Raw genomic sequence first — 24,886 nt, 5'->3', positions numbered from 1 at the left:
AGGTCCTCCTCTTTCCCTCTGCTCCTCTGTCCCTCTTCAGGGCCTCCTTTTTAGGTCCTCCTCTTTCCCTCTGCTCCTCTGACCCTCTTCAGGTCCTACTCTTTCCCTCTGCTCCTCTGACCCTCTTCAGGGCCTCCTTTTTAGGTCCTCCTCTTTCCCTCTGCTCCTCTGACCCTCTTCAGGTCCTCCTCTTTCCCTCTGCTCCTCTTCAGGTCCTCCTCTTTCCCTCTGCTCCTCTGACCCTCTTCAGGTCATCCTCTGCTCCGCTCTTTCCCTCTGCTCCTCTTCAGGTCATCCTCCTTCCCTCTGCTCCTCTCTATCCCTCTTTAGGTCCTCCTCTTTCCCCCTGCTCCTTTCTGTCCCTCTTTAGGTCCTCCTCTTTCTCTCTGTCCCTCTTTAGACCCTCCTCTTTCCCTCTGTCCCTCTTCAGGTCCTCCTCTTTCCCTCTGCTCCTCTGTCCCTCTTCAGGTCCTCCTCTTTCCCTCTGCTCCTCTGTCCCTCTTCAGGTCCTCCTCTTTCCCTCTGCTCCTCTGTCCCTCTTCAGGTCCTCCTCTTTCCCTCTGCTCCTCTGACCCTCTTCAGGGCCTCCTTTTTAGGTCCTCCTCTTTCCCTCTGCTCCTCTGACCCTCTTCAGGTCCTCCTCTTTCCCTCTGCTCCTCTGACCCTCTTCAGGTCATCCTCTGCTCCGCTCTTTCCCTCTGCTCCTCTTCAGGTCATCCTCCTTCCCTCTGCTCCTCTCTATCCCTCTTTAGGTCCTCCTCTTTCCCCCTGCTCCTTTCTGTCCCTCTTTAGGTCCTCCTCTTTCTCTCTGTCCCTCTTTAGATCCTCCTCTTTCCCTCTGCTCCTCCTCTTTCCCTCTGCTCCTCTCTAGGTCCTCCTCTGCATCCCCTTTTTAGGTCCTTCTCTTTCCCTCTGCTCCTCCTCTAGTCGTCTCTTCTCATCCCTCTGCATCCCCTTTTTAGGTCCTTCTCTTTCCCTCTGCTCCTCTCTAGGTCCTCCTCTGCATCCCCTTTTTAGGTCCTTCTCTTTCCCTCTGCTCCTCTAGTCGTCTCTTCTCATCCCCCTCTCTAGGTTATTTTCCTCTGCTCCACTCTGTCCCTTTTAGGTCCTCTTTCAGCTTTGTGTTTAGTTGTTTATCTGTTATGCTGTTTTTCTTCTCCATTCACCTGTTCTGAATGCTTTCCTGTCTTCTTAGCTCCTGTGAAAAACTGCTTTCATCTTTCAGTAGTTTATAGTATTTAGCTATTCCTTGGCTTGTAGCTTTAGTGCTTGTTGCTTCTTCACCCTATAGCTATCAGCCTACTCAATTTCCTCTTCCTTATTTTGCCTTTTCCAACTGCTCTCTGGTCAAACTGAGCTATTTTTCTTTTTTTACGTCAGCCATTCTTTTGACATTTAATATTGTTCCTTGAATAAGTTCAGTGCCAATCCCTAGAAACAGTGCAATAATGTTAATCAGTGACATGAAAGCCAGAATTTCAGGATTTTGATGTCAATCAACTCACTGAACTGTCCCTGTAATATGATTGTCCATTGCTGTCTCTCAGTTCAGATTTAAAATAATAATAAATGCCTTTAACAATGTTCAGATTGAGTAGTCTTCTGGGTTTGATACAATATCAATCTTGAGCAACAATTTTTACATTAAGTAGAAGCGCAACATGTCATTTCTATAACTCAAGACAAACAATACTTATTTCTAAACTTTTATTTTATTAGGTTCAAGACAAAAATACATATGTACACAGTATTTACAAAACGGGAGTATTTTATTTAAAATACAATCCAGGGAGGGTTGAGACTGGGGAGGGATATTTTGCAAGTATATCCTTTAGTTTCAGCTAGCTGCAACAGAAACCACCTGAGCAGCATAGAAGCAATACTTACTACCGAGAATGGATAGTTACACAGCAACAAGTCACTAGCAAACAGATACTCAACATGAAGAGGGTGGAGAAAGGAGATATTCTGATAGAAGGGAAGAGGGAGGGGACACATGCAGGTAAGAAGAGTGAGGAGAGAAAAGGAGCAACAGAATAAATCCACTAAAGACATTGAAGAATAAAAAATGAACCGATGCATCAGGCTGAAGTAAAAGGGAATTGTTCAAGTGCAGTCTAATAGGACAAATGGAGGCAGGAGTTACACAGTGATGGGCTTCAAGAAGTTCAAGAGAGGAAAAAAAACAAACCCACAGGTGTCAGAAGGAACAGTTGGGTAAGAGGAGGAGCAGCTCATTTTAAAAAGGAGAAGCATTGTTAGTTAAATGGAAATGTACAGTTATAAACCATTATTGAACAAAAAATATGAATGTATCAGAACTAAAGCATCAATGTGAGATATGAGAGGTTATGCAATGTTAAATATCTGACCAGGAGATAGCACGCTACATGAACTTGACTTCACTGTTGAAGAGGTGTCTGAAATCAACAGAGACAAGACAGAGAAGCATCCTGTTTAGGAAAGGCACAGAGCAAGACAGAGCAACATTCTGATATGGGAGCCAACTACTACCGGACTACTCAAAACTTAAAGGAATGTGACCAAATATAAGCAGATAAGAAAAACCATATCTAGAATGTATTTTCCTTGATATAATGGAAATTGTATGCTGTATGTCCAGATCCATTTCAAATCCCCAAAAGTAGTTTACATGCTAGAGATACCAATTAATGGGTTTCCAAGTATTGGAAATTATATTACAACAAATACCAAATGCAGGCAAATTAATTTACAGGTAGACCACATGAGGCAGCTGACAAAATACATCAAGGTTAGAGATGCCAAATATTCACTGACCAAAAAAGGTTGCCTTACCAAATATTTATCTGTACTTGAGAAGTTGACAATGACAAAGCAATTTCTAGAGAACACCCTGGTTATGAAAAACAAGAACGCATGCAAATGTTTCTGGACAAACAGTATACATTAACACATATGATGGTTTAGAGGTATAGGCCTTCCTAACTATAGACAGAACTTGCAACAGTGTTCCAAAATTGTTTCTGGCAAACTAGAGTGGAAAAATTCTGACATTGAATATTTTCTTGATTCAAGTTAAGAATAGTCAAATAAAACACATTCAAAAGACTTGACTAAAACAATTGAAGTCAGGCTCCCATGGATAAGACACAGCAACATCAGGTCATATTGACAAAATGGCTTGAACTTGAGTTGGCAGTATCAAGTCTTGCATTTCTCACACTTTTCCCTCTCTCCAGCTTGCTTCTGGAGGCTGGGAGGAGGTGCTCTCTTTTCACATTCCTTTTGCTCCTGTAATGCAGTACTGCAAGAAGAAAAATAAGAGAAAAGGACTGGTGATGGGAGTGGGGCAAAGTAAAGAGGGACAGAGAATAAGAAGAGAGAAGGGACAAGTTGAGTCATGAGTACAACTGCTGAAATTAATGACCGAAGAGAGCACATCACACAAAATAGTGCCAGTCAAATTAAACAAAGGGATCTATAAATGGGTAGACGAGTTGCTGAGAAGACTGATTCCTCATCCAGACATTCATATTGAAACTGATCCTGCAGTATATATATATATATATATATATCTCACAGGCTCTCTCAATCCATTCATTAAGAATATTAATAACATAATGACAATACCATATTGATATGTTACCATATCAAAACACTGACTCACACCAGCCAAACAGCCAAGTCACTGTTAATCTGAAACATGTCTGGGTTTGCTCTTTGACAAACTACTTCCAAAGAAATTGACAAATGGGAGGCTTGAGCAACACAACAAGTTTGTTTCTTGGCTGATGGGAGTGCAGTGCCTTCAACCAAACCTTTCTCTTGCCATCAGGATGTTGTGTGGGGGTTTTAGTACATTACTTATCTCTAAGGCAGTGATATTCAAACTTTTTCAGTGGGGACACCATTTTTTACACCAGAATTTCTGGGGAACTATTTTTTTGACCAGAAGAATTTCCAAACCTACTGACACCCTTTACCTTTTTTTTTTACATGTTCATCTCATCGAAATGAAAATAAACCAATAAATACATATTAAATTATCCTTTTCAAAATCGTTTCTATATTGTCCCATACAATATGACCTATGAATGTTTTCGCATTTCCCTCATGGGTCGCGATGCTGACTTTGAATACCACTGCAAGAGGTTCATGAGTACAGAAAGCCAGAAAGGTTGAGATGACACAGAAATGCAGTAAATCAAATCTAAAAACAAAAATGGGTTTACAAAAGATGAGCATTTTAAAAAATGAGTAAGAAATGAAAGTGGTCAACCAAGTGTGCATATCTAAGGGACATTTGGCAAGAAAAATATTTGGTTTATACAGCAAATATCCCATTTTCAATCCCCGTAAAAGCCCAAAATATAAACCTGTCCTGCACACTTATTGAATAAGCGGTCAAAAATATAGGGTAGAAATCACGCAAGTGTTTGCACTACAAAAAGCAGTTACTATCAATTCCCCATTTAAATCCACGGCAATATCAAAAACAGGCAATGTATTCCAAATCATCCAACTTTAGATTTGTAACTATAATTTACATATTCACATCAATTGTCTTAAGAATACATTGTTTATTACCCATATCTAAAATGCTTCAGCTTCTCATTCACCATATACGTTTGTCAAAATTACACTTGCCCTGGTAAACATCAAAATGTCCAATGAATAAAGGCCAACTGAATCCATAACAATGTACATTAGATACGGACACATCGACTCTATAGATGATCACACAGGACATTTGTTACAGCACAGACTTCTGTTCATCCTGAAAGTTGAGTCCTATCTTGTGTATAGCCTCGTTAGTTATTTTATTGTGTTAACAAATCCTTTTTGTATTTATATCATTTTTCTTACTTTGTAACTCTGCATTGTTGGGAAAGGGCTCGTAGGTAAGCATTTCAGTCTGAACCGGTTGTATTCAGTGCATGTGACAAATAAATTTGATATCTCCGCAATGGCATTGAACTCACTAAAATACCTCGAGCTTTGATGTGAATCAAGTTAATACTCTTCAAGGTCATGCCTGAAAACAAGGGGTATATATGCTGATATTAGATCAACTGATATCACCAACTCATGTTCCATTTCTAGGTTCTATTTATGTATTGACAATTATGTTGATTTACAATTAACTCTCCACACTAGTCTCCTCACTTCAGATCTTATCAAGAGTATACACAGGGATGTAGCCTAATGTATAACTGCTGGATAGGACCCCAAAATAACTACTCTACAATCCTTCACTCTCACCTGCCTTTACTGAAAACCAAAATGTCTGCAATGGGGTTTTAAAAATATCACATGATTTCTTAGCTTTAAATAAATAAGCAGATTATTTGATTACAGACAAACATTTGGTAAGCAGAGTCTTGTGTGCTTTAGCCGTCAACATTAATGTCCTAAACTAATGTTTTGTGGCAGAATGACAATTTTCAATTGAGGACAGTTACCTTTTAAACCTGAATTTGTGTATCTGCACCTGCATAATTTGACAGTTTGGCTTCATCATTCTTTTAAAAATGAGGGGGGTTAATACTGGCACCCTTAATTTTATATCACAATTTCAGACACACTATCATCATGTGGATGGAATTTAAGCAATTACCATAAACTTGATTACATACACCTTAACCCAAACCAATGGTTAGTGTTTGTGAATGAGCCAATAGTGAATACCAGGTGATCGTTGCCGTGCTGTCCTCCACCTCCTTCCAGCACACCAAGAGTCCTTTTTCTTACCAGCTATACATACTCAGCCTTATTGAACGGAGTGTGGAGCATACAAACCCAGACGTTGCTGCCATCTGCACAGACAGCGATCTCATCTCCATCTGTTGTGTGGCGGGACTGATCCAGCCACCATATTTGAAGGTGAAGACTTTGCCACCATCTTGATGGAGCTGACTTCTTCCTGTGTGGTGGGAGTGCTTGACGACTGCTATTCCATGCTGCTGAGGGGGCTGTTGATCGGCTAACTCAGGAAACACCACAGGCTCGCTCAGAGCCTCAACTTGGTTATTTGGTATTCTTAAGGGGTGGGAGACTGCCTCCTTGTCTGCTCTCAGGGGATAGATGGACTATAGGTGGATATCCTGCCTCCTGGACACATACCGAGGGATTGCAGAGGCCATTCTTGGTAAATATTAGGTGACTGTATCCACCATCACACTTTATAAGTCTGTGGGTAGCGGACAACTGTGGGGTAAGGATGGCTGTGGCCAACCTGGGCAAGGAGCCAATCAGAACCCTTAGATTTCTCAGTCAATACCTTTCAGGGGTGCCAAGTGTGTAGGGCTACGCAGGAACAGGAAGTGGGGGTAACTTTCCCCACCAGATCGCCAATCGTAGACAGCTTGGGGAAAGGGGGGGCAGGACATACAAACCACCATCTCCTCCTCTCCCGGATTGGACGCTGGATCACGAAGGCTTCCTGAAGGCAGCAAAGGGCTAGCACAGTCTCTAGAGCTGAACACCTGAACAGACAAACCTCTTCTCTGGTTGATGGTTTGGTTTTGGAGTGGATGAGCAGCCTGTTGGATGAGGGCTTGAGGGATGACTTTAGCTTATTTCGTTTTCATCTCCCTCTTGGGTTCTCAAGGCTTGTCTTCGCATGAGTTTGAGGCTGTTGACTTGAGGGAAGGAAAAACATAACAGAACACTGTTAGCTTAAAACTTCTGAGAGCGATAGTGGATGGGAGACCTTGAGGCTACGCTTTTCCCTGATCTGTGTGAGTTGGTGCTTGATCTTCGGGTCTTACATTGAACTAATGCCTAACATCTGTTCTTCATTAAAATGTTCTAAGTCGAAGGTATAATTAATATCTTGAGCTGATCAGAGATGTGTGGGACTAAGCTATTCTAAATGTATTTGATGTGCAGCATGTATGCAGATAATCTCCCCCACTCTTGTTATACAGTCCATATCTGTGAGCACATTGCATCTGTGGGTGGGATCCTCACTGAATTTCAGCCTTAAGTGATTTAGTGGGTCCTAGTGCATATCTCCCTCTTTCTACAGGACTAAATTGTAGTTTCAGTCTAACCACTAGTCTCCCTCCTGAAGTGTAGTGCAGTATAACTGTAGGGTACATTCCTGACCCTGTCTAGCTCTCAGTATCTCCCTTTAGTGTGCTTTCCCCCCTCCCCGGTAAACCCCCCACCCCCTCAGGAGGCTGCCAGACAGGCTGAGCTGATCTTGCAGTCTATCTTGCTGGGGTCAGAGGGGAAGAAGGTGACCCCCAGGCCTGTGAGGAAGGCCATGCAAGAGTCTAAACAAAGGAAGCCCAGACTGGACTGCACATACTCCACCGGCAAGTCTGGTCTGAATCTGGGAAAACAGAGGGGGAGGCAATTTAAAGTTGGACCATTTCTATCCTACATACAACTACATAAAATGATGAATTGTTAGGAACCATGGAGTTTGTAGGAAAGGCCTCTGGCGTACGTTTTGAATAAGGCCCTGAGAGCGATCATCCTCTCCCTCTCTACAAACTTGTCTATGAGGTAGGATGCCATGCGTGGGGCTCTCCGGTAGAGCTGGAAAAAACGGTGGAAGTTTCCCAGAGCCCAGGCGGCGCGGAGGGAGAGCGCGTGGGACACACACTCATCCGCCCGCAGCGCCGCAGTCAGGTACACCAGCTCAGTCGTGATGTCTGTGTGTGGGGGGCAAACATGCAACCAAGAAAATCAGGACATTAAGCTCAATTCTATGCGAGCCAAAATCCAATGCAGAAATAGAATGATTGATGAGGAATATCAGGCAGGTGGTAAGTTACCTCCAGAGTTTTTAGTGAAGATATAGTAGAGTAGTCTGTAAGCAGTGAACTCCCCTATGTTCTCTGATGGGTTGTCCTTATACAGGGCCTTCAGCTGCATCTGGCACTGGTTGAACTCTGCGTGGTCGCCCTGGTAACAACGCAATCATTTAGAGAAGAATGCACATCTAGTACGACACCGCACCTTTAAACTCAAAAACAACGCCCAACGTCAAATACGAGGTAGCGAAGGGGGACAGTGTATGGAGAGGACCTCTCACCTTTTCCAGAGCGATGCGTGCATGGCACTCGTATACTTCCACTGTGAACTCTGTACGAACTCCTTGGACCTGAAAGGAGGAGAGACACCTGTTTTCATATCCTCATATACCGAGATAGGACAAAGTGCCTGTTCGACTAAACTAAAAAGGACCTGTTCGACTAAACTAAAAAGGACATGTAGTAAACTGACCGTGAGGTCCTGTCGTATGGACTTCATCTGTTCACAGGCGTAGGGGTAGTCCAGACGGGTCTTCCAGTGGGCCTTCACAGCCAACAGAGACTTCCTCAGAACCTGGCCAGAGACAGGGGATTAGGAGACAAACATCACACAATCTGAAGGGAGGCCTCAAATAAGGATCCTCTCATTCCACGTGACAGGCGATACTCACAGATACGGGACGCACGGTGGCAGGGTCGGGGGCACAGGTGAGTCTCAGGTAGATCTTGGTGATCTCTTGGCAGGTGCCCACGATGGGGCAGTCGTCCCAGCTCAGGTCCTCCTTGGGCAGCTCCAGGTTGTTGATGGACAGCACCAGGGGCTCTGAGCGCATCTTGGTGTTGTGGAAGCGTGCCGCTCGGCTTTGTTTCTTGGCCTCCCGGTGGGGGTCGTGGAAGTCCAGGCCGGCGTTCCCACCTTTCCTCTTCTTGCCCAGGACGGTGGAGTTAGCGTCATCCATGTTTCTGAGAAGAGAAGCCGAAATGTGATCAGCACAATGAGGGAAAGGTGAATATTAGTTTGTGGGTGGGTCAAGGCCAATGACTTGAAAGAAGATCTCACCCAAAACCAGCTTTTATTATTGGTTTCATTAGTCCATTGTTGATATAGTCCCAGAATGTTTTGCATATGTCAGCAATCAAGTTTTCAAGATGTATCGCTTTCAAAATACAGCCGGTATGATGCATTTTGCATCATATGATGCCGAGTTTGGCATAATATGATGCAAAATGCATTATTCCGGCTATATTTCTGTATTTTGAAAGTTGCATATCTTGAAAACTCGATTGCTGACATGCAAAACATTTAGTCTGGAATTTTTCTTTAGGCCAAAACATGCTCGTTTACCTCCGTCCTCTGTTGCCTCTTCCGCCCCTTCCTCGTCCCCTCTCTCCACCCCCTCTGCCTCGGTCCCTGTCGCCCCCACGGCCACGCCCTCCTTTCTGATTGCGCCGGGGAAGCTGGGTTCGGAGGTCACTGGACATGCTGCTGTCCGACTGGGACTCAGAGTCACTGGAAGAGGAGAACGAACAGGACATTACAACAAAACTACACAGCATACTTTCTATTTTTAGAGTGGCTATGATTATACAATATTAAGGAGAATATTTGACCAATAAAAAAACAGGTTGGGACAAATAATACACCTAGACAATTTTGAAAAAATTATAATAAATCACTGGACTAACCCAAAACATACAAACACACGGTCTCTCACCTGCGCCTGTGTCTCTGGCCATTGCGGTCCCTGTGTCGGTTGTGGGAGGGAGAGGGGGAGCGAGAGGAGGAGCCTGAGGAGCTGGATGAGGGGCTTCTCTGGGAGAAGACGTTTCTGTAGTGTCCCAGCCTGGCCCCACCACCCCTGCCACGCGTAGCCCCACCTGTACCCCCACCACGGCCCACAGAACTCTCCAGAGTCCTTTGGGTGGGTACAGCCTCCCAGCGAGACTGCTTGGCCTTCAGTCTGGATGGAGAGAGAGGAGAGAAAGGATTAGGATGACTAGCACCTCTTGATAGGGCTTAGGCAGAAATTAGGCATTTGGTCTCCAAAAGGGGATTCAGGCTTTCTAAGTTCCTAGACGGTGAAACCCCAGGCTACGTTCCTAGACGGTGAAACCCCAGGCTACGTTCCTAGACGGTGAAACCCCAGGCTACGTTCCTAGACGGTGAAACACCAGGCTACGTTCCTAGACGGTGAAACACCAGGCTACGTTCCTAGACGGTGAAACACCAGGCTACGTTCCTAGACGGTGAAACACCAGGCTACGTTCCTAGACGGTGAAACACCAGGCTACGTTCCTAGACGGTGAAACACCAGGCTACGTTCCTAGACGGTGAAACACCAGGCTACGTTCCTAGACGGTGAAACACCAGGCTACGTTCCTAGACGGTGAAACACCAGGCTACGTTCCTAGACGGTGAAACACCAGGCTACGTTCCTAGACGGTGAAACACCAGGCTAAGTTCCTAGACGGTGAAACACCAGGCTAAGTTCCTAGACGGTGAAACACCAGGCTAAGTTCCAAGACGGTGAAACACCAGGCTAAGTTCCAAGACGGTGAAACACCAGGCTAAGTTCCTAGACGGTGAAACACCAGGCTAAGTTCCAAGACGGTGAAACACCAGGCTAAGTTCCAAGACGGTGAAACACCAGGCTAAGTACCAAGACGGTGAAACACCAGGCTAAGTTCCAAGACGGTGAAACACCAGGCTAAGTTCCAAGACGGTGAAACACCAGGCTAAGTTCCAAGACGGTGAAACACCAGGCTAAGTTCCAAGACGGTGAAACACCAGGCTAAGTTCCAAGACGGTGAAACACCAGGCTAAGTTCCAAGACGGTGAAACACCAGGCTAAGTTCCTAGACGGTGAAACACCAGGCTAAGTTTCTAGACGGTGAAACACCAGGCTAAGTTCCAAGACGGTGAAACACCAGGCTAAGTTCCAAGACGGTGAAACACCAGGCTAAGTTCCAAGACGGTGAAACACCAGGCTTTTTCAAGAACAACTGCTCCACTCACTCAGGCAGAGGCTCGCGGTCCCAGTCGATGGTGTAGGCAGACCCATCCTGTAGTCTTTTCTGTAGGACCTCCTTCAGCCCCTTTTCGGTGCGGTCCTTGTCCTCCTCATTCTCACAGGCTGTGAAGCAGCGCTGAACATATTCCTTCATCGCCTGGGGCCAGTCCTGGGGCCTGAGGGAATAATTTTTATAATCAGCACTGCAACAGTAAATCAGGGGGAAAGGAAACTGGTTTGGGAGTACTAGGTCAATTTGAAGTGACTAATTATTAGTTTGAGAAAGAGGGACATGGTACTTCTGAAATCTATTGGATGCAGATTTTAAACCCCTGTCATCTTCTGATCATGAGTAGAGATACTTCATTCTTCCCCAGTAGGTATTAAGGATAGTAAAGACCGATATATTGGTGTCATTAGTAGCTGTCTCCTCACCGTGTCTGGGCACCGCCAGGTGCAGGAGGAGCAGCAGCTGGGGAGGAAGGAGTAGCAGCCAATCCAGTGAGTTGTTCCCCAGGAGGGAAACTTTGATTGGTCATGACGTAGGGTCGCTTGGGAATGTTGAACTTCATCGCACCTGCTCCAGGTGCCTCTGTGGAAAACAATGAAGAAGGCATTGAAACAAAGACAACACCAAGTGATGGGAAACAAATTCAATGATAAGCTGACAGAAAAAAAAATGCTTGGAGATACCCTCACACACAACTCAATACCCTCACACACTTACGTTTCATGCGGTGCCAGAGCTGCGGTCCTTGTTGCTGTGGCTGTTGTTGTTGTTGATGGTTCTTGTTTTTGTTGGCCTCTCCTCTCCCAGCTCCTGGTCCATACTGACCCTGTCCTTGTTGCTGGTGTTGGTTGTTATTCTGCTGCTGCTGGTACGAGTTCTGAGTCTGGTAGCTCTGCCCATAGCTGGGCCTGCCCTGGTTGTGGTTGTAACCTCTCATCTGGTTGGGGTCATTGTTGGGGTAGGGCATGGGGTTGTTGGGGTTGTAAGAGTTCTGCCCTGGAGGAAGGGGGTACTGGGAGTTGGGAGGGGGAGGGATGGCTGGGGGAGGAGGGGGTGGGGGCTGCTCAGAGCTGGTGGGGCTCTGGGGGGGTGGTTGAGGTGCAGCAGGAGGAGGGGGTTGGGGCTGAGAGGGGTAGCTGGAGGACTGGTCATCCATCACGGGCAGGGATGGAGGCTGGGAAGGTAGGGACAAATAATAGATGGGGGAAAAGAAACTTGTATATCTCAATATGAAAGGAGAACTGCAGAGCAAAACATTCTAACTGCAACAGACTTCAGCTCCAGACAGATTCTTAGTGGGAGGATTACATTATGGAGGATTACATTATGCTGAGCCGCGAGGTACCGGGTAAAGGCCCGCTACGTCATCGGTCGAAAGCGGGGAGGGAGGAGCGTCCTTCTCAAACCAAAACAGTAATCTGTGCCCCTTCTCAAACCAAAACAGTAATCTGTGCCCCTTCTCAAACCAAAACAGTAATCTGTGCCCCTTCTCAAACCAAAACAGTAATCTGTGCCCCTTCTCAAACCAAAACAGTAATCTGTGCCCCTTCTCAAACCAAAACAGTAATCTGTGCCCCTTCTCAAACCAAAACAGTAATCTGTGCCCCTTCTCAAACCAAAACAGTAATCTGTGCCCCTTCTCAAACCAAAACAGTAATCTGTGCCCCTTCTCAAACCAAAACAGTAATCTGTGCCCCTTCTCAAACCAAAACAGTAATCTGTGCCCCTTCTCAAACCAAAACAGTAATCTGTGCCCCTTCTCAAACCAAACAATAATCTGTGCCGCTCAGTAATTTTGTCAACAAGGCAGCATGACACATTGACCAATCAACAGTGTAGGGTTGTACCTGACAGTGTGAGATAATTTGTGACGCTTGTCAGTGTAGAAATAGAACATTATTCAAATGCTAGTCATCAATGGCATCTTAATTCATGCATTTGATCCCTAGCGCACTTCTGTCCGGACACAGCTACTCGCCCAAGCCTCTCCAGGTTCTCCTTTACCCAAATCCAGATAGCAGATGTTCTGAAAGAGCTGCAAAACCTGGACCCGTACAAATCAGCTGGGCTTGACAATCTGGACCCTCTATTTCTGAAACTATCCGCCGCCATTGTCGCAACCCCTATTACCAGCCTGTTCAACCTCTGTCATATCGTCTGAGATCCCCAAGGATTGGAAAGCTGCCACAGTCATCCCCCTCTTCAAAGGGGAGATACCCTGGAACCAAACTGTTACAGACCTATATCCATCCTGCCCTGCCTATCTAAGGTCTTCGAAAGCCAAGTCAACAAACAGGTCATTGACCATCTCGAATCCCACCGTACCTTCTCCGCTGTGCAATCTGGTTTCCGAGCCGGTCACGGGTGCACCTCAGCCACGCTCAAGGTACTAAACGATATCATAACCGCCATCGATAAAAGACAGTACTGTGCAGCCGTCTTCATCGACCTTGCCAAGGCTTTCGACTCTGTCAATCACCATATTCTTATCGGCAGACTCAGTAGCCTCGGTTTTTCTGATGACTGCCGTGCCTGGTTCACCAACTACTTTGCAGACAGAGTTCAGTGTGTCAAATCAGAGGGCATGCTGTCCGGTCCTCTGACAGTCTCTATGGGGGTGCCACAGGGTTAAATTCTCAGGCCGACTCTTTTCTCTGTATATATCAATGATGTTGCTCTTGCTGCGGGCGATTCCCTGATCCACCTCTACGCAGACGACACCATTCTATATACTTTCGGCCCGTCCTTGGACAATGTGCTATCTAACCTCCAAACGAGCTTCAATGCCATACAACACTCCTTCCGTGGCCTCCAACTGCTCTTAAACGCTAGTAAAACCAAATGCATGCTTTTCAACCGTTCGCTGCCTGCACCCGCACGCCTGACTAGCATCACCACCCTGGATGGTTCCGACCTTGAATATGTGGACATCTATAAGTACCTAGGTGTCTGGCTAGACTGTAAACTCTCCTTCCAGACTCATATCAAACATCTCCAATCGAAAATCAAATCTAGAGTCGGCTTTCTATTCCGCAACAAAGCCTCCTTCACTCACGCCGCCAAACTTACCCTAGTAAAACTGACTATCCTACCGATCCTCGACTTCGGCGATGTCATCTACAAAATAGCTTCCAAGACTCTACTCAGCAAACTGGATGCAGTTTATCACAGTGCCATCCGTTTTGTCACTAAAGCACCTTATACCACCCACCACTGCGACCTGTATGCTCTAGTCGGCTGGTCCTCACTACATATTCATCGCCAGACCCACTGGCTCCAGGTCATCTACAAGTCCATGCTAGGTAAAGCTCCGCCTTATCTCAGTTCACTGGTCACGATGGCAACACCCACCCGTAGTACGCGCTCCAGCAGGTGTATCTCACTGATCATCCCTAAAGCCAACACCTCATTTGGCCGCCTTTCGTTCCAGTTCTCTGCTGCCTGTGATTGGAACGAATTGCAAAAATCGCTGAAGTTGGAGACTTTTATCTCCCTCACCAACTTCAAACTTCTGCTATCTGAGCAGCTAACCGATCGCTGCAGCTGTACATAGTCTATTGGTAAATAGCCCACCCAATTTACCTACCTCATCCCCATACTGTTTTTATTTATTTACTTTTCTGCTCTTTTGCACACCAATATCTCTACCTGTACATGACCATCTGATCATTTATCACTCTAGTGTTAATCTGTAAAATTGTAATTATTCGCCTACCTCCTCATGCCTTTTGCACACAATGTATATAGACTCTTTTTTTTCTACTGTGTTATTAACTTGTTAATTGTTTACTCCATGTGTAACTCTGTGTTGTCTGTTCACACTGCTATGCTTTATCTTGGCCAGGTCGCAATTGCAAATGAGAACTTGTTCTCAACTAGCCTACCTGGTTAAATAAAGGTGAAATCAAATTTAAACATTTTTTTTACACAAACGCCTGGCATTGGGGACTCATTTAGTCAATAATTCATAAACTGCAATAGAGGAAGAGTGAAGTAAACTGAAAACTTGATTTAAGTAGCAACAGTAGCAGTTTTCTGATGGTTACCTGTCCAGTTGGAGTGGTGGGAGAGGGGTAAGGTCCTGGAGGTACACCATACTGGCCCTGAGGAGGATAGCCACCACCACCATACTGGAGAATCAGAAGAAAACACACTTCAAATATGGTACTGGCTTGGCTTCAACCAATGGTTTTATGTTGTGTATTCTGTCGGGGTATCATGTATTAACAGTCCATCGATTTTTTTGTTGCAAAGTGCCGGTTTTGTAATGTGTAGGCTAAATCTAACAATTCAAATTCCTTATCTAAACGCTATAGCGCATAAAGCCGGCATCAGTGTCGCGGAAATCATTACCAAGGACTACATTACAGTTAATCTGAAATGTGGAGGGTGTGGAGGATATGTACACGTACGGGGCCTGGCGCCATGGGGTAGTAGTAATTGTAGGGGTAGGTGTATCCAGGATACGGTTGCTGCTGGTTCTGTTGGTACCACTGTTGGTAGTACTGCTGCTGTTGCTGCTGCTGTATGGCTGTGGACTCAGTAACTGCAGGCTGAAACTGACCAGCCTGGAAACACAAACAGACAACTACTAAGTGATGAGAGATTAAATCAGAATGAAAGCCTACTCGTCCATTTGAATCATATTCGGGTATAAATCCAGGAAGACCTGGGCCCGTATCCACAAAGCCTCAGAGTAGGAGTGCTGAGCTAGGATCAGTTTTGCCTTTTAGAATCTTAATCAATAAGACTACATACACAGGTTGGGACCTGATCCAAGATCAGCACTCTTACTTTGAGACGCTTTGTGGATACGAGCCCAGATCAGACAGTTGTATGTCTGTGTCAGGAAGGGAAAAAATGGTCCATGCTGTACAGCTCGTCAAGTTAACTGTTGAGGTAATACATTATACCCAATAACAAGCGCCTTTGAGATTAACGCCGGGTCTACACTACACTATTTCGGCTCTGATTTAGAGATTGGAGATAAAATGTCCATGTCATTGCCTACTCGGGGCACGTGGCCGTCACCGATGCTTGTTTAATGTGAACGGGTCAGAGACTCAATCTGAGGGCTACTGATCTCGTCTTTGAGCAATCCCAGACATCCCGATATTTTCAAACATGTTTCATTTTATCGGAAGCAAATCTGCAATGGTCTTGTAGTGTGAGATGTGCAACGACAAGTTGAGAACGATGATCAGCAATAGCCAATGAGAGCTCGCCAGAGAAGCCAGTGAGATGACTCTCGAGCAGGAGCGATGACTACTACTAGTATGTGTTTGTACTTGCCTTTAACCAAAGCATCAAATTGTTAAAGCCCTGAAGCTCACAAGCAATGTTATTTAATTCAAAATGGAAGCTAGATATTTCAAATTTGTATGGGAAGCGTGAATGACAAAACGTTTATCAGGCTGCTTTGAGCCACAGCTCGTAGCTACGTCAAATGTAATCACAACATTGTTATTTTGGAAAGACAGCATGGTACGGAGAATCCTCACGACCAGGTCAACAATCTTGTAGTGTGTGACCCCGTCTGTGCCACATCGTTTAGTGTGCGCACCACTACTTTGGCAAGAAAAAAAACCCACAGGAAAGACAGTCATTTAATGTTAGAGGCTCGGCGATGTTAGGACTTTGAAAGTCGTGTAGTGTCCACCCGGCTTTAAAAAAAAGGCACTGTTACTATGTCAATAATTGCAACAACTAGACAAGCATTTCATTTAAAAAATGGGGTCACGGGAGAAACTTTCAAGTAAAAAAAAAAGTGCTTGGTTCATAAAACCCGGGGTAATGTCAGCAACATTCAGTAGCTGCTAAATGGGGTTGTCAGAAACCGAGCGGCTTCAGGTCTTTTGACTATAAATATGGCTCTCTTTTGGAATGGTTTAAGCTACAAAATATTATGGCCCCATCACTGAAACAGAAACCTCAGGAACATATGTGTATTCGGTTTCACTCTACAATGCGCAGAACTCATTATAAGAGAATGGACCAACAGTCACCAAATCAGACTGGAGGAAAAACACATCACCAGTTAGATTTCCATCCAAATGGCAACACATTTTAATGCGCATATTCTAAAATCCACAAAGAAAATATGCACATTTTCCCTCCAGTGGTGTGTTTCCACCAAACGGGCTTGTTGGAGAAATCTGTGCTTTATGACATAGTGCACACAAAATGTAATTTTTCGCTTAAGTTTTTATATATCTAATAAAAATGAAACGTTCAGTGTGTTTCCATAGAATTTTCAACTCCACCGATAGTTTTGTCACAAACTGTTTCGTTAAATAGCACATTTTCCTATTCTGGTCTTGGCACATGCACTCTAGCCAACAGCTTGCAGATACAGTTGCGGGTAGGCTGTGCAGGTAGGATAGTCTACATTATTGCCATGTCGCAATTGCAAATGAGAACTTGTTCTCAACTTGCCTACCTGGTTAAATATGGGTGAAAAAAAAAACATTACAAAATGGATATTTGTATTTGTCAAACGGCAGTCAAGCAAATCGATCATGTCACCAGAATAATACCCTCGATATTGACTGTAAAGGAGAATCAAGCTCACAGCGTGCACTTTCATAATTTACTTCATCTGTAGCCTAATAAACTGCATGGTTCCCGAGTTGTAGTGGGTGGACCACATACCATATCATTGCATGACTCCAAGTTGTCAACAAGCTTATTTGACACGTCAAATAGTGTTATTTGACACGCAAAGACCCAAACAGCTTTCCATAGTATGAAAAATCCTGGTTGAGAATGAAACTGAACAAATGAACAACGAAACAGCACAGCAAGTGAAATAAATAGGTTTTGATGATGTTTTACTGGAAAGACGGACATAGGTAAATGCCAACAAAATACATTTTTGGTCAGTTTGGTGTGTGTGTAACCTTTATTTAACTAGACAAGTCAGTTAAGAACAAATTCTTATTTACAATGACGGCCTACTCCGGACGACACTGGGCCAATTGTGAGCCGCCCTATGGGACTCCCAATCACGGCCGGATGTGATACAGCCTGGATTCGAACCAGGGACTGTAGTGACGCCTCTTGCACTGAGATGAAGTGCCTTAGACCACTGTGTCCATGTGTGTTGACTATTTAACTGTATTAGAATGCTTAAAAAGGCTGCAAACATTTTAAACATCGGTTATCAGTATCGTTTTTTTTGCAAAGAAAATATCAGATGTCAGTATCGGCCAAAAATGTCATATCAAATCAAATTTATTTATATAGCCCTTCGTACATCAGCTGATATCTCAAAGTGCTGTACAGAAACCCAGCCTAAAACCCCAAACAGCAAGCAATGCAGGTGTAGAAGCACGGTGGCTAGGAAAAACTCCCTAGAAAGGCCAATACCTAGGAAGAAACCTAGAGAGGAACCAGGCTATATCGGTGCATCACTAATTAAAAGCTCATTTGACTCGTCAAATAGTGTTATTTGACGTGCATCTTTTTTGACACGAAAAGACCCAAACGGAGTTCAATAGTACGTCGTGAAGCTAATAGCAGTGACGCCATTACTGGGTAACTCCGGTAGGGCAACATGTGTACCGGTCATCAACCAAACGGCGAAAGCCAACATCAGCCACGACAGAGAACAGTCGATTGGGGCGGCAGCGTAGCCTAGTGGTTAGAGTGTTGGACTAGTAACCGGAAGGTTGCGAGTTCAAACCCCCGAGCTGACAAGGTACAAATCTGTTGTTCTGCCCCTGAACAGGCAGTTAACCCACTTTTCCCAGGCCGTCATTGAAAATAAGAATGTGTTCTTAACCGTCTTGCCTGGTTAAATAAAGGTAAAAAAAATATTTAAAAATATTTTTTATTTGTCAAGGGCAATGAATTCCATTATCTTGGCGTAAATGGATTTCGCCTTTGAGTTCTCTCTCTGAAATGTTCTGACTCTTTCAAATGACTGCTCTACTTGTTGACTGCTCAGTCCACACCAGCAGACATTGTTGTCTAGGTTAGGAATGCTGTGTTGAACGTGTAGGGCAAAATGTTACGTGGCGTCATTATGTCATGTACCTACGTTATATAGGTATGCGCATCAGCTTTGACATTGGTTTTGCACATCGGCGTTAAACTAGACATCGAGCCAATACCGATGTTGGTATTTGTAACTAATAACATCTGATTCCGATATGTTCACCAATATATTGTGCATCCCTAGTCAAAAGTACTGTCAGACCGTCTTGTAATATTTAAAAAGTGAACATTTGCCGTTGATGGCAACTTTTTTTTACATGGTAGGGTCGCATTTTTATATATATCAAAATGGGGTCGCGGGCCAAAACAGTTTAGGAACCCCTGAATTAGACGAATAAAACTGCCATCCATCTGCCAGACATGAAACCCCTTCATAACCCCTTCATTTCACTTCATTATCGTAGGTAATGTGCCTTACAGTAAGTGAACAAAAGCATCCGATAAGCAAAAAAACAGACGCATAAGCAAACACACACCTGTGCTGTGGTCCGGTTGGCCTGAGCGGTCTTGGTGGCGCTCTGGGTCTTGCTGATGGAGGCCAGTGCCTGTCTGGCCTTCTCCCACTCTGGGTTTTCCGAGACTGTCTGGCCCTCTGGACCTGCTGCTGCACCATACGACCTACAACAGACAGGAGACACGTGACTGTCAGTCAGTTAGTACAGAAACCAAACAAATGTCTGATACATTTAACATGACCAAGTTTCAAGTGTGTTAACTTGGAAGATACTACCACCAAACCAGCAATATTTACAGCACACCAATTCTTTACTCAAGAGATAAGATTGATTATTTTTTGGAAATGTGTAACTACACTGAATAAAAATGCAACAATTTCAAAGCTTTTACTGAGTTACAGTTCATAAAGGAAACATTTTTTATTTTACCAGGAAAAGCCCATTGAGACCCAGAGTCCTGGCCAAGGCAGCAGCAACAATCAATACATTACAAAATTAAAACATACAACACAACATGATCCAGCTTTAAAATGCATTTACACTCCTCTGTAACAAGACTCCCTTCAAAATGTAAAATTCATTCAGTGGCACTAACTTATCTAGATGAAGCATGGATTGTAGACTATTCCATGCCTCTGGTGCACAAGACGAGAAGGCAGTCTTGCCAAATACTGTAAATGTCCTGGGGACTAAGTAGCAACCACCTAGCATGCCGGGTATGGTAACCGCTGGTTAAGAGAATGTCAAGAGTGTGCAAAGCCGTCATCAAGGCAAAGGGTGGCTACTTCGATAAAGACAAAAATAAAATATATTTTGATTACTACATGATTTCACATGTGTTATTTCACAGTTGATGTCTTCACTATTATTCATCACTGTAGAAAATAGTCAAAATAAAGAAAAACCCTTGAATGTGTAGGTGTGTCCAAACTTTTGACTGGTACTGTATGACTATCTGCATATAGATGCAACTTTTCTGGTTGCATCCCATTTCCCAGATGATTAATAAAAATTGAGAACACCACGAGCTAAAACGGAACCCAGCAGCTAAAACAAAATAAATGTATTAGGTCCTAATCTATGGATTTCACATGACTGGAAATACAGATATGCATCTGTTGGGTCACAGACACCTTAAAAAAAAGTAATGGATCAGAAAATCAGTCAGTATCTGGTGTGCCCACTATTTGCCTCATGCAGCACAACACATCTCCTTTGCAGAGAGTTGATCTGTGATTGTGGCCTGTGGAATGTTGCCCCACTCCTCTTCAATGTCTGTGCGAAGTCGCTGTATATTGGCTGGGACTGGAACACGCGGTAATACACGTCGACCCAGAGCATCCCAAATATGCTCAATGGGTGACATGTCTGGTGAGTATAAAGGCAATGGAAGAACTGGGACATTTTCAGCTTCCAGGAATTGTGTATTGACCCCTGCGACATGGGGCTGTGCATTATCATACTGAAACATGAGGTGATGGCGGCAGATGAATGGCGCAACAATGGGCCTCAGGATATCGTCATGGTATCTCTGTGCATCGAAACAGCCATCGATAAAAAGCAATTGTGCTCGTTGTCCGTAGCTTATGCCTGCCCATACCACAACTCCACCACTACCATGGGGCACTATGTTCACAACGCTGACACCAGCAAATCACTTGCCCAAATGACACCATAAAAGAAGATGCGCTTCCCTGAGACGGTTTCTGACAGTTTGTGCAAGCCCAGTTTCATCAGCGGTCCGGATGGCTGTTCTCAGACGATACTGCAGACGAAGAAGCCGGATGCGGAGAGCCTGGGCTGGCGTGGTTACACGTGGTGTGCGTTTGTGAGACCGTTGGACTTACTGTCAAATTCTCTAAAACGACATTGGAGGTGGCTTATGGTAAAGAAATAAACATGACCTTCTCTGGAAACAGCTCGGTTGGACATTCCCTCCAAACTTGACACATCTGTGGTATTGTGTTGTGTGACAAAACTGCACATTTAAAGTCACCCTTTGTCCCCAACACAAGGTGCACCTGTGTAATGATCATGCTGTTTAATCAGCTTCTTGATAATCATCTTCTTGATATGCCATACCCGTCAGGTGGATGGATTATCTTGGCAAAGGCAAAATGATGACTTTGCACATTTTAGATAAATAAGCTTAATGTGCATACGGAACATTTCTGGAATCTTTTATTTTAGTTCATGAAACCAACACTTTACATGTTGCATTCATATTTTTGCTCTGTGTATATGAATACATTTAAGAAGGTAACCTGTTGAATGAGCATCTCAGCTGCTTGAGCATGGCCCCGCCACACACATAAAATTCAAAGCCTGCTATTTCTGTGGACCCTAAATAAAATGGGACATTCTCATTGGTGGTCTCTGTTAGCAGAGGGTATGTTGAGCGAATCTCAAAATAAGAGTGCTTTGACTCCACATGAAGAATAGCAATAACCCATGCTAGTACAAAATAAAACAGTCATCACCTGGCCCTGCCTATATTTAAGAGACAGTAACCTTGCTGACAACTAGCCAGGCCATTTCCAAATCTTATAGAAGTGATTCAATGTCAAGTTAGACAATACTGCCCAAGCCTTGAGAGAGAAGCTCAACTGCCCGGTCCGGAATCAACCCATTAGCCATATTACACCAGTTCTTGGTGACCCATCGTAGACATGAACATCGTGTTGATACTAGAATTTGTTGTGATCCGGCCAGGAAGATAACGTTAACTTGGTGAGAGTATTGGATGGATGTTACTAAGTTACTGTACTGTGACCCAGTTAGCTAATTACCATGTCTATCATAACTACGTACTATATAGTTGGTGGTGTTGTTAGTAGAGACGGCTAGCCGATACGAAGCTGCAGGAAAGTAGGAGTTAGCTAACGTTAATTTACTCGCTAGTTAGCGTTAGCCACGTTAACTAACGGAACGAGACGAACTCTGCGAATCGCAGGCTTTCTTCGACCGTTAAATGTTAATGTCTAGCTAGAATACAGGTCCAAATAAAGTGAGAACATATTCGAAAGCTCGATATGTTTAACTTGATAATTTGAGGTCTTACCAGTTAGCAGCTGGAGCTGTCTGGGTCGTATTCGCCGCCATTTTGCCACCGAGATAACTAGCTAGCTACAGTACCAATCTAATAGAACGTCGTAGGCCAGAAGACCCTAACGTAAACATGAACAATTAAATCACAATATACAAGGAAAGTTGGTCCTTCGGTATTTTACTCTACCATCCACTACTTCTCAACAAGACAGTCTTTCAATTTAAGAAAAAAACACACTAAAAGCAATATCTAAACGTCGAATAAAGGCATTTTCACAAGAACAACCGTAGCTGCATTGGATCTTCAACTGAAAAACAAAATGGCAGTTGTATTAGATATGGAACGTATGCCTCGCCTTCCGTTTCCTTTGCCTCGCCTCCTTTCATTGGAGTAAAATACTTAACAACTTTGTTCCTAGATTTCAAAGTAAGTTTTGCCTTCTCATTACTACTATTGCTTCTACACTTGCATAATAAAGTTATTGCTGTTAAACACCGTAAACCTTGATGTTGCAGAATAATATTGAATAAAACATGTTTTTACTCTCCCTGCTGGTGAAAAGCTGTTATAAGTTTAAAAAAAAAAAATATATATATATATATATATATTTAAGACTCTTCATCCTCCACCACATAACTGTCAAGCAAGGTGAATGTGATAATAGTCTCAACCAGGGATGGGCAACTTTGATGGGGGTGGGGGCCACAAAAAATCTGAACTCATCATGAGGGGCCGCAGTAGCTTGCTGGTCTTTGTACCCAGATCCATACCCACACTCAGAGCCGGCCATAGCCTTTTGGGGGCCCTAGGTGAGAAATTGCACCTTGAGTATTCTACTATTATAACTCTAAATAATCATTCAAGACCCCGACAGAGTTCCTGAATTACAAATAAATAATAATTATTACGTTTTGGGAAATTGATCTGCATATAGCCGTGGGAAGTAGGTATGCTGAGGGTGCCCCCTGAAAGATCTGAAAGTAAAAAGTATTAATAACAAAAAATTATCTCTAAAGTTATACGTTTTAATGTCACATACACAAGTATGGTAAAATGCCTTTCATGCAAACTCAAAAGAAATATGAAATACACAAAAAACAAGTAAGTAAATATACTATATACAGGGAATATTTTTTTAAGTCAGTTCCAATAACATATTTACAATGTGCAGGGATACTGGAGTGATGGAGGTAGATGTGTAAAAGGGTAAGGGGTCTAGGCACCATGATATAAGATAAACAGAGTAGCAGCAGTTTGTATGTGAGTGAGTGTGCAAGTGTGTGGAGTCGGTATAAATGTCTGTGCATATTATGTGTGAGCAAGCAAATGATGGAGTGAGTATTTGTGAGTGTGTTGGAGTGACAGTGTGTGTTAGTGTGTAGGGTCCTGTGAATGTACATAGAGACAATAAAGTTTCTCTTGTGTGTAAAGTTACAAGGTTAACTCAGATAGTCCATGAAGCAAGTTTGTTATCTATTTATCAATCATATTGCTTGGGGATAGAAGCTGTTCAAGAGCCTGTTGGTGTCAGACTTGATGCACCGGTACCACTTGCAGTGCGGCAGCAGAAAAAATAGTCTATGGTGGTTGGAGTCTAAAAGTAGTGCACTGGGCCTTTAGCCCACGGGGCCTTTCCTAGTCGTTGTTACATGGGCCTACAAAAGGGGGCTGCCAGTTGCCCATCCCTGTTCTAAACTCTGGTCTATGTACAGCCAGTTCAATTTGAATATTTGACTTCGGTCATAGCAACATTGTTCGCAGAGGGCGAATTATACTGTGACATTCGGGGGTCTCTATTGTTTTCATGGGACCTCCAATGTGTGCACACCCCAAAAAATGTATGGGCCTAATAGTAAAGACATGATATTTAACTGCCTGTTTTTTATTTAGCATGAACACAACCAGTCATTAAGTTTTCATCTTTATTGTCAAACAAATTACTTAACAAAGTAGGCTACCTGCGCATGTTCATCCACTCAAGCATCGAAACAATGCACTGTGCACTCAAGCAATTTGATGAATCTGTTACAAAACACCAAAAAGTGTAATGGCATTCAGCGATTGTCATTGAGTCTATGCTCTTGTAACCTGAATTAATACATTTTTTATAAAAAGAAAAGTTGGGACACCTGAAAAGGGTCTGAGATATGGGACTGTCCAGGGATGACAACCCGTACTGGGCAAAGATGTCCATTTTATTGAATAGTTTGAGTTATGGCCTTGTCTCAGAGGAATGTGCCTTGGAGCCAGATGCTGATGATGAGTTGGTTGCCCTATGAAAAAGAAAATCTGTGAAAGTTTTAATGTTCTTCAAAAACATCCAAATAGCCTCTAATTTACATTCTCAGAATGTTAATAAAACCTCCTACGAAAACTTCCAGGGAACCATAGTAAAACATTCTCAGAACCTCCCTGCAAACTAAAAATGTAAGTTCACAGAACAGGCTAAATGTTCACTTCCGTTCTTTTTAAATAATATTCTTAGAACTTTCTTTGAACGTTACAAATGTTTTCTTGTGGTTTTTGTGGTTTTAACGTTTTCTTAATGTTCTAAGAACATGAGGAAACCTGCACAAAACCTTATGCTGAAGTACAAATTCCCACAGAAGATCGTT

The 24,886-nt window shown here is 43.6% G+C and overlaps 1 protein-coding gene across 2 annotated transcripts; it reads right to left on the bottom strand.

Annotated features, from left to right (window-relative positions):
• Nucleotides 1-1,693: 1,693 nt before the first annotated feature.
• On the bottom strand, nucleotides 1,694-22,609 carry LOC109885332 (leukocyte receptor cluster member 8 homolog). Of its 2 annotated transcripts, none has more exons than XM_031787289.1 (15): nucleotides 22,284-22,609; nucleotides 19,244-19,409; nucleotides 15,182-15,337; nucleotides 14,816-14,899; nucleotides 11,487-11,943; nucleotides 11,195-11,351; nucleotides 10,765-10,935; nucleotides 9,464-9,709; nucleotides 9,094-9,258; nucleotides 8,420-8,711; nucleotides 8,221-8,322; nucleotides 8,030-8,098; nucleotides 7,770-7,899; nucleotides 7,439-7,646; nucleotides 1,694-7,321 (listed from the first exon to the last, which is right to left on the bottom strand). In XM_031787289.1, the coding sequence occupies exons 1-15, from the start codon at nucleotides 22,322-22,324 to the stop codon at nucleotides 7,159-7,161; spliced, it is 2,607 nt and encodes an 868-aa protein (XP_031643149.1). In that variant the 5' UTR covers nucleotides 22,325-22,609; the 3' UTR covers nucleotides 1,694-7,158. The 2 variants fall into 2 exon arrangements, with proteins under 2 accessions (XP_031643149.1, XP_031643150.1); XM_031787290.1 differs by having other exon boundaries at nucleotides 19,244-19,385; nucleotides 22,284-22,608.
• Between the last annotated feature and the right edge of the window lie 2,277 nt (nucleotides 22,610-24,886).

The sequence above is a fragment of the Oncorhynchus kisutch genome, linkage group LG13 (assembly GCF_002021735.2).
Source record: "Oncorhynchus kisutch isolate 150728-3 linkage group LG13, Okis_V2, whole genome shotgun sequence".
NCBI lineage: Eukaryota > Metazoa > Chordata > Actinopteri > Salmoniformes > Salmonidae > Oncorhynchus > Oncorhynchus kisutch.
Note: the sequence above shows the minus strand (reverse complement) of the source record. Positions and strands in the feature narration are given on the sequence as shown.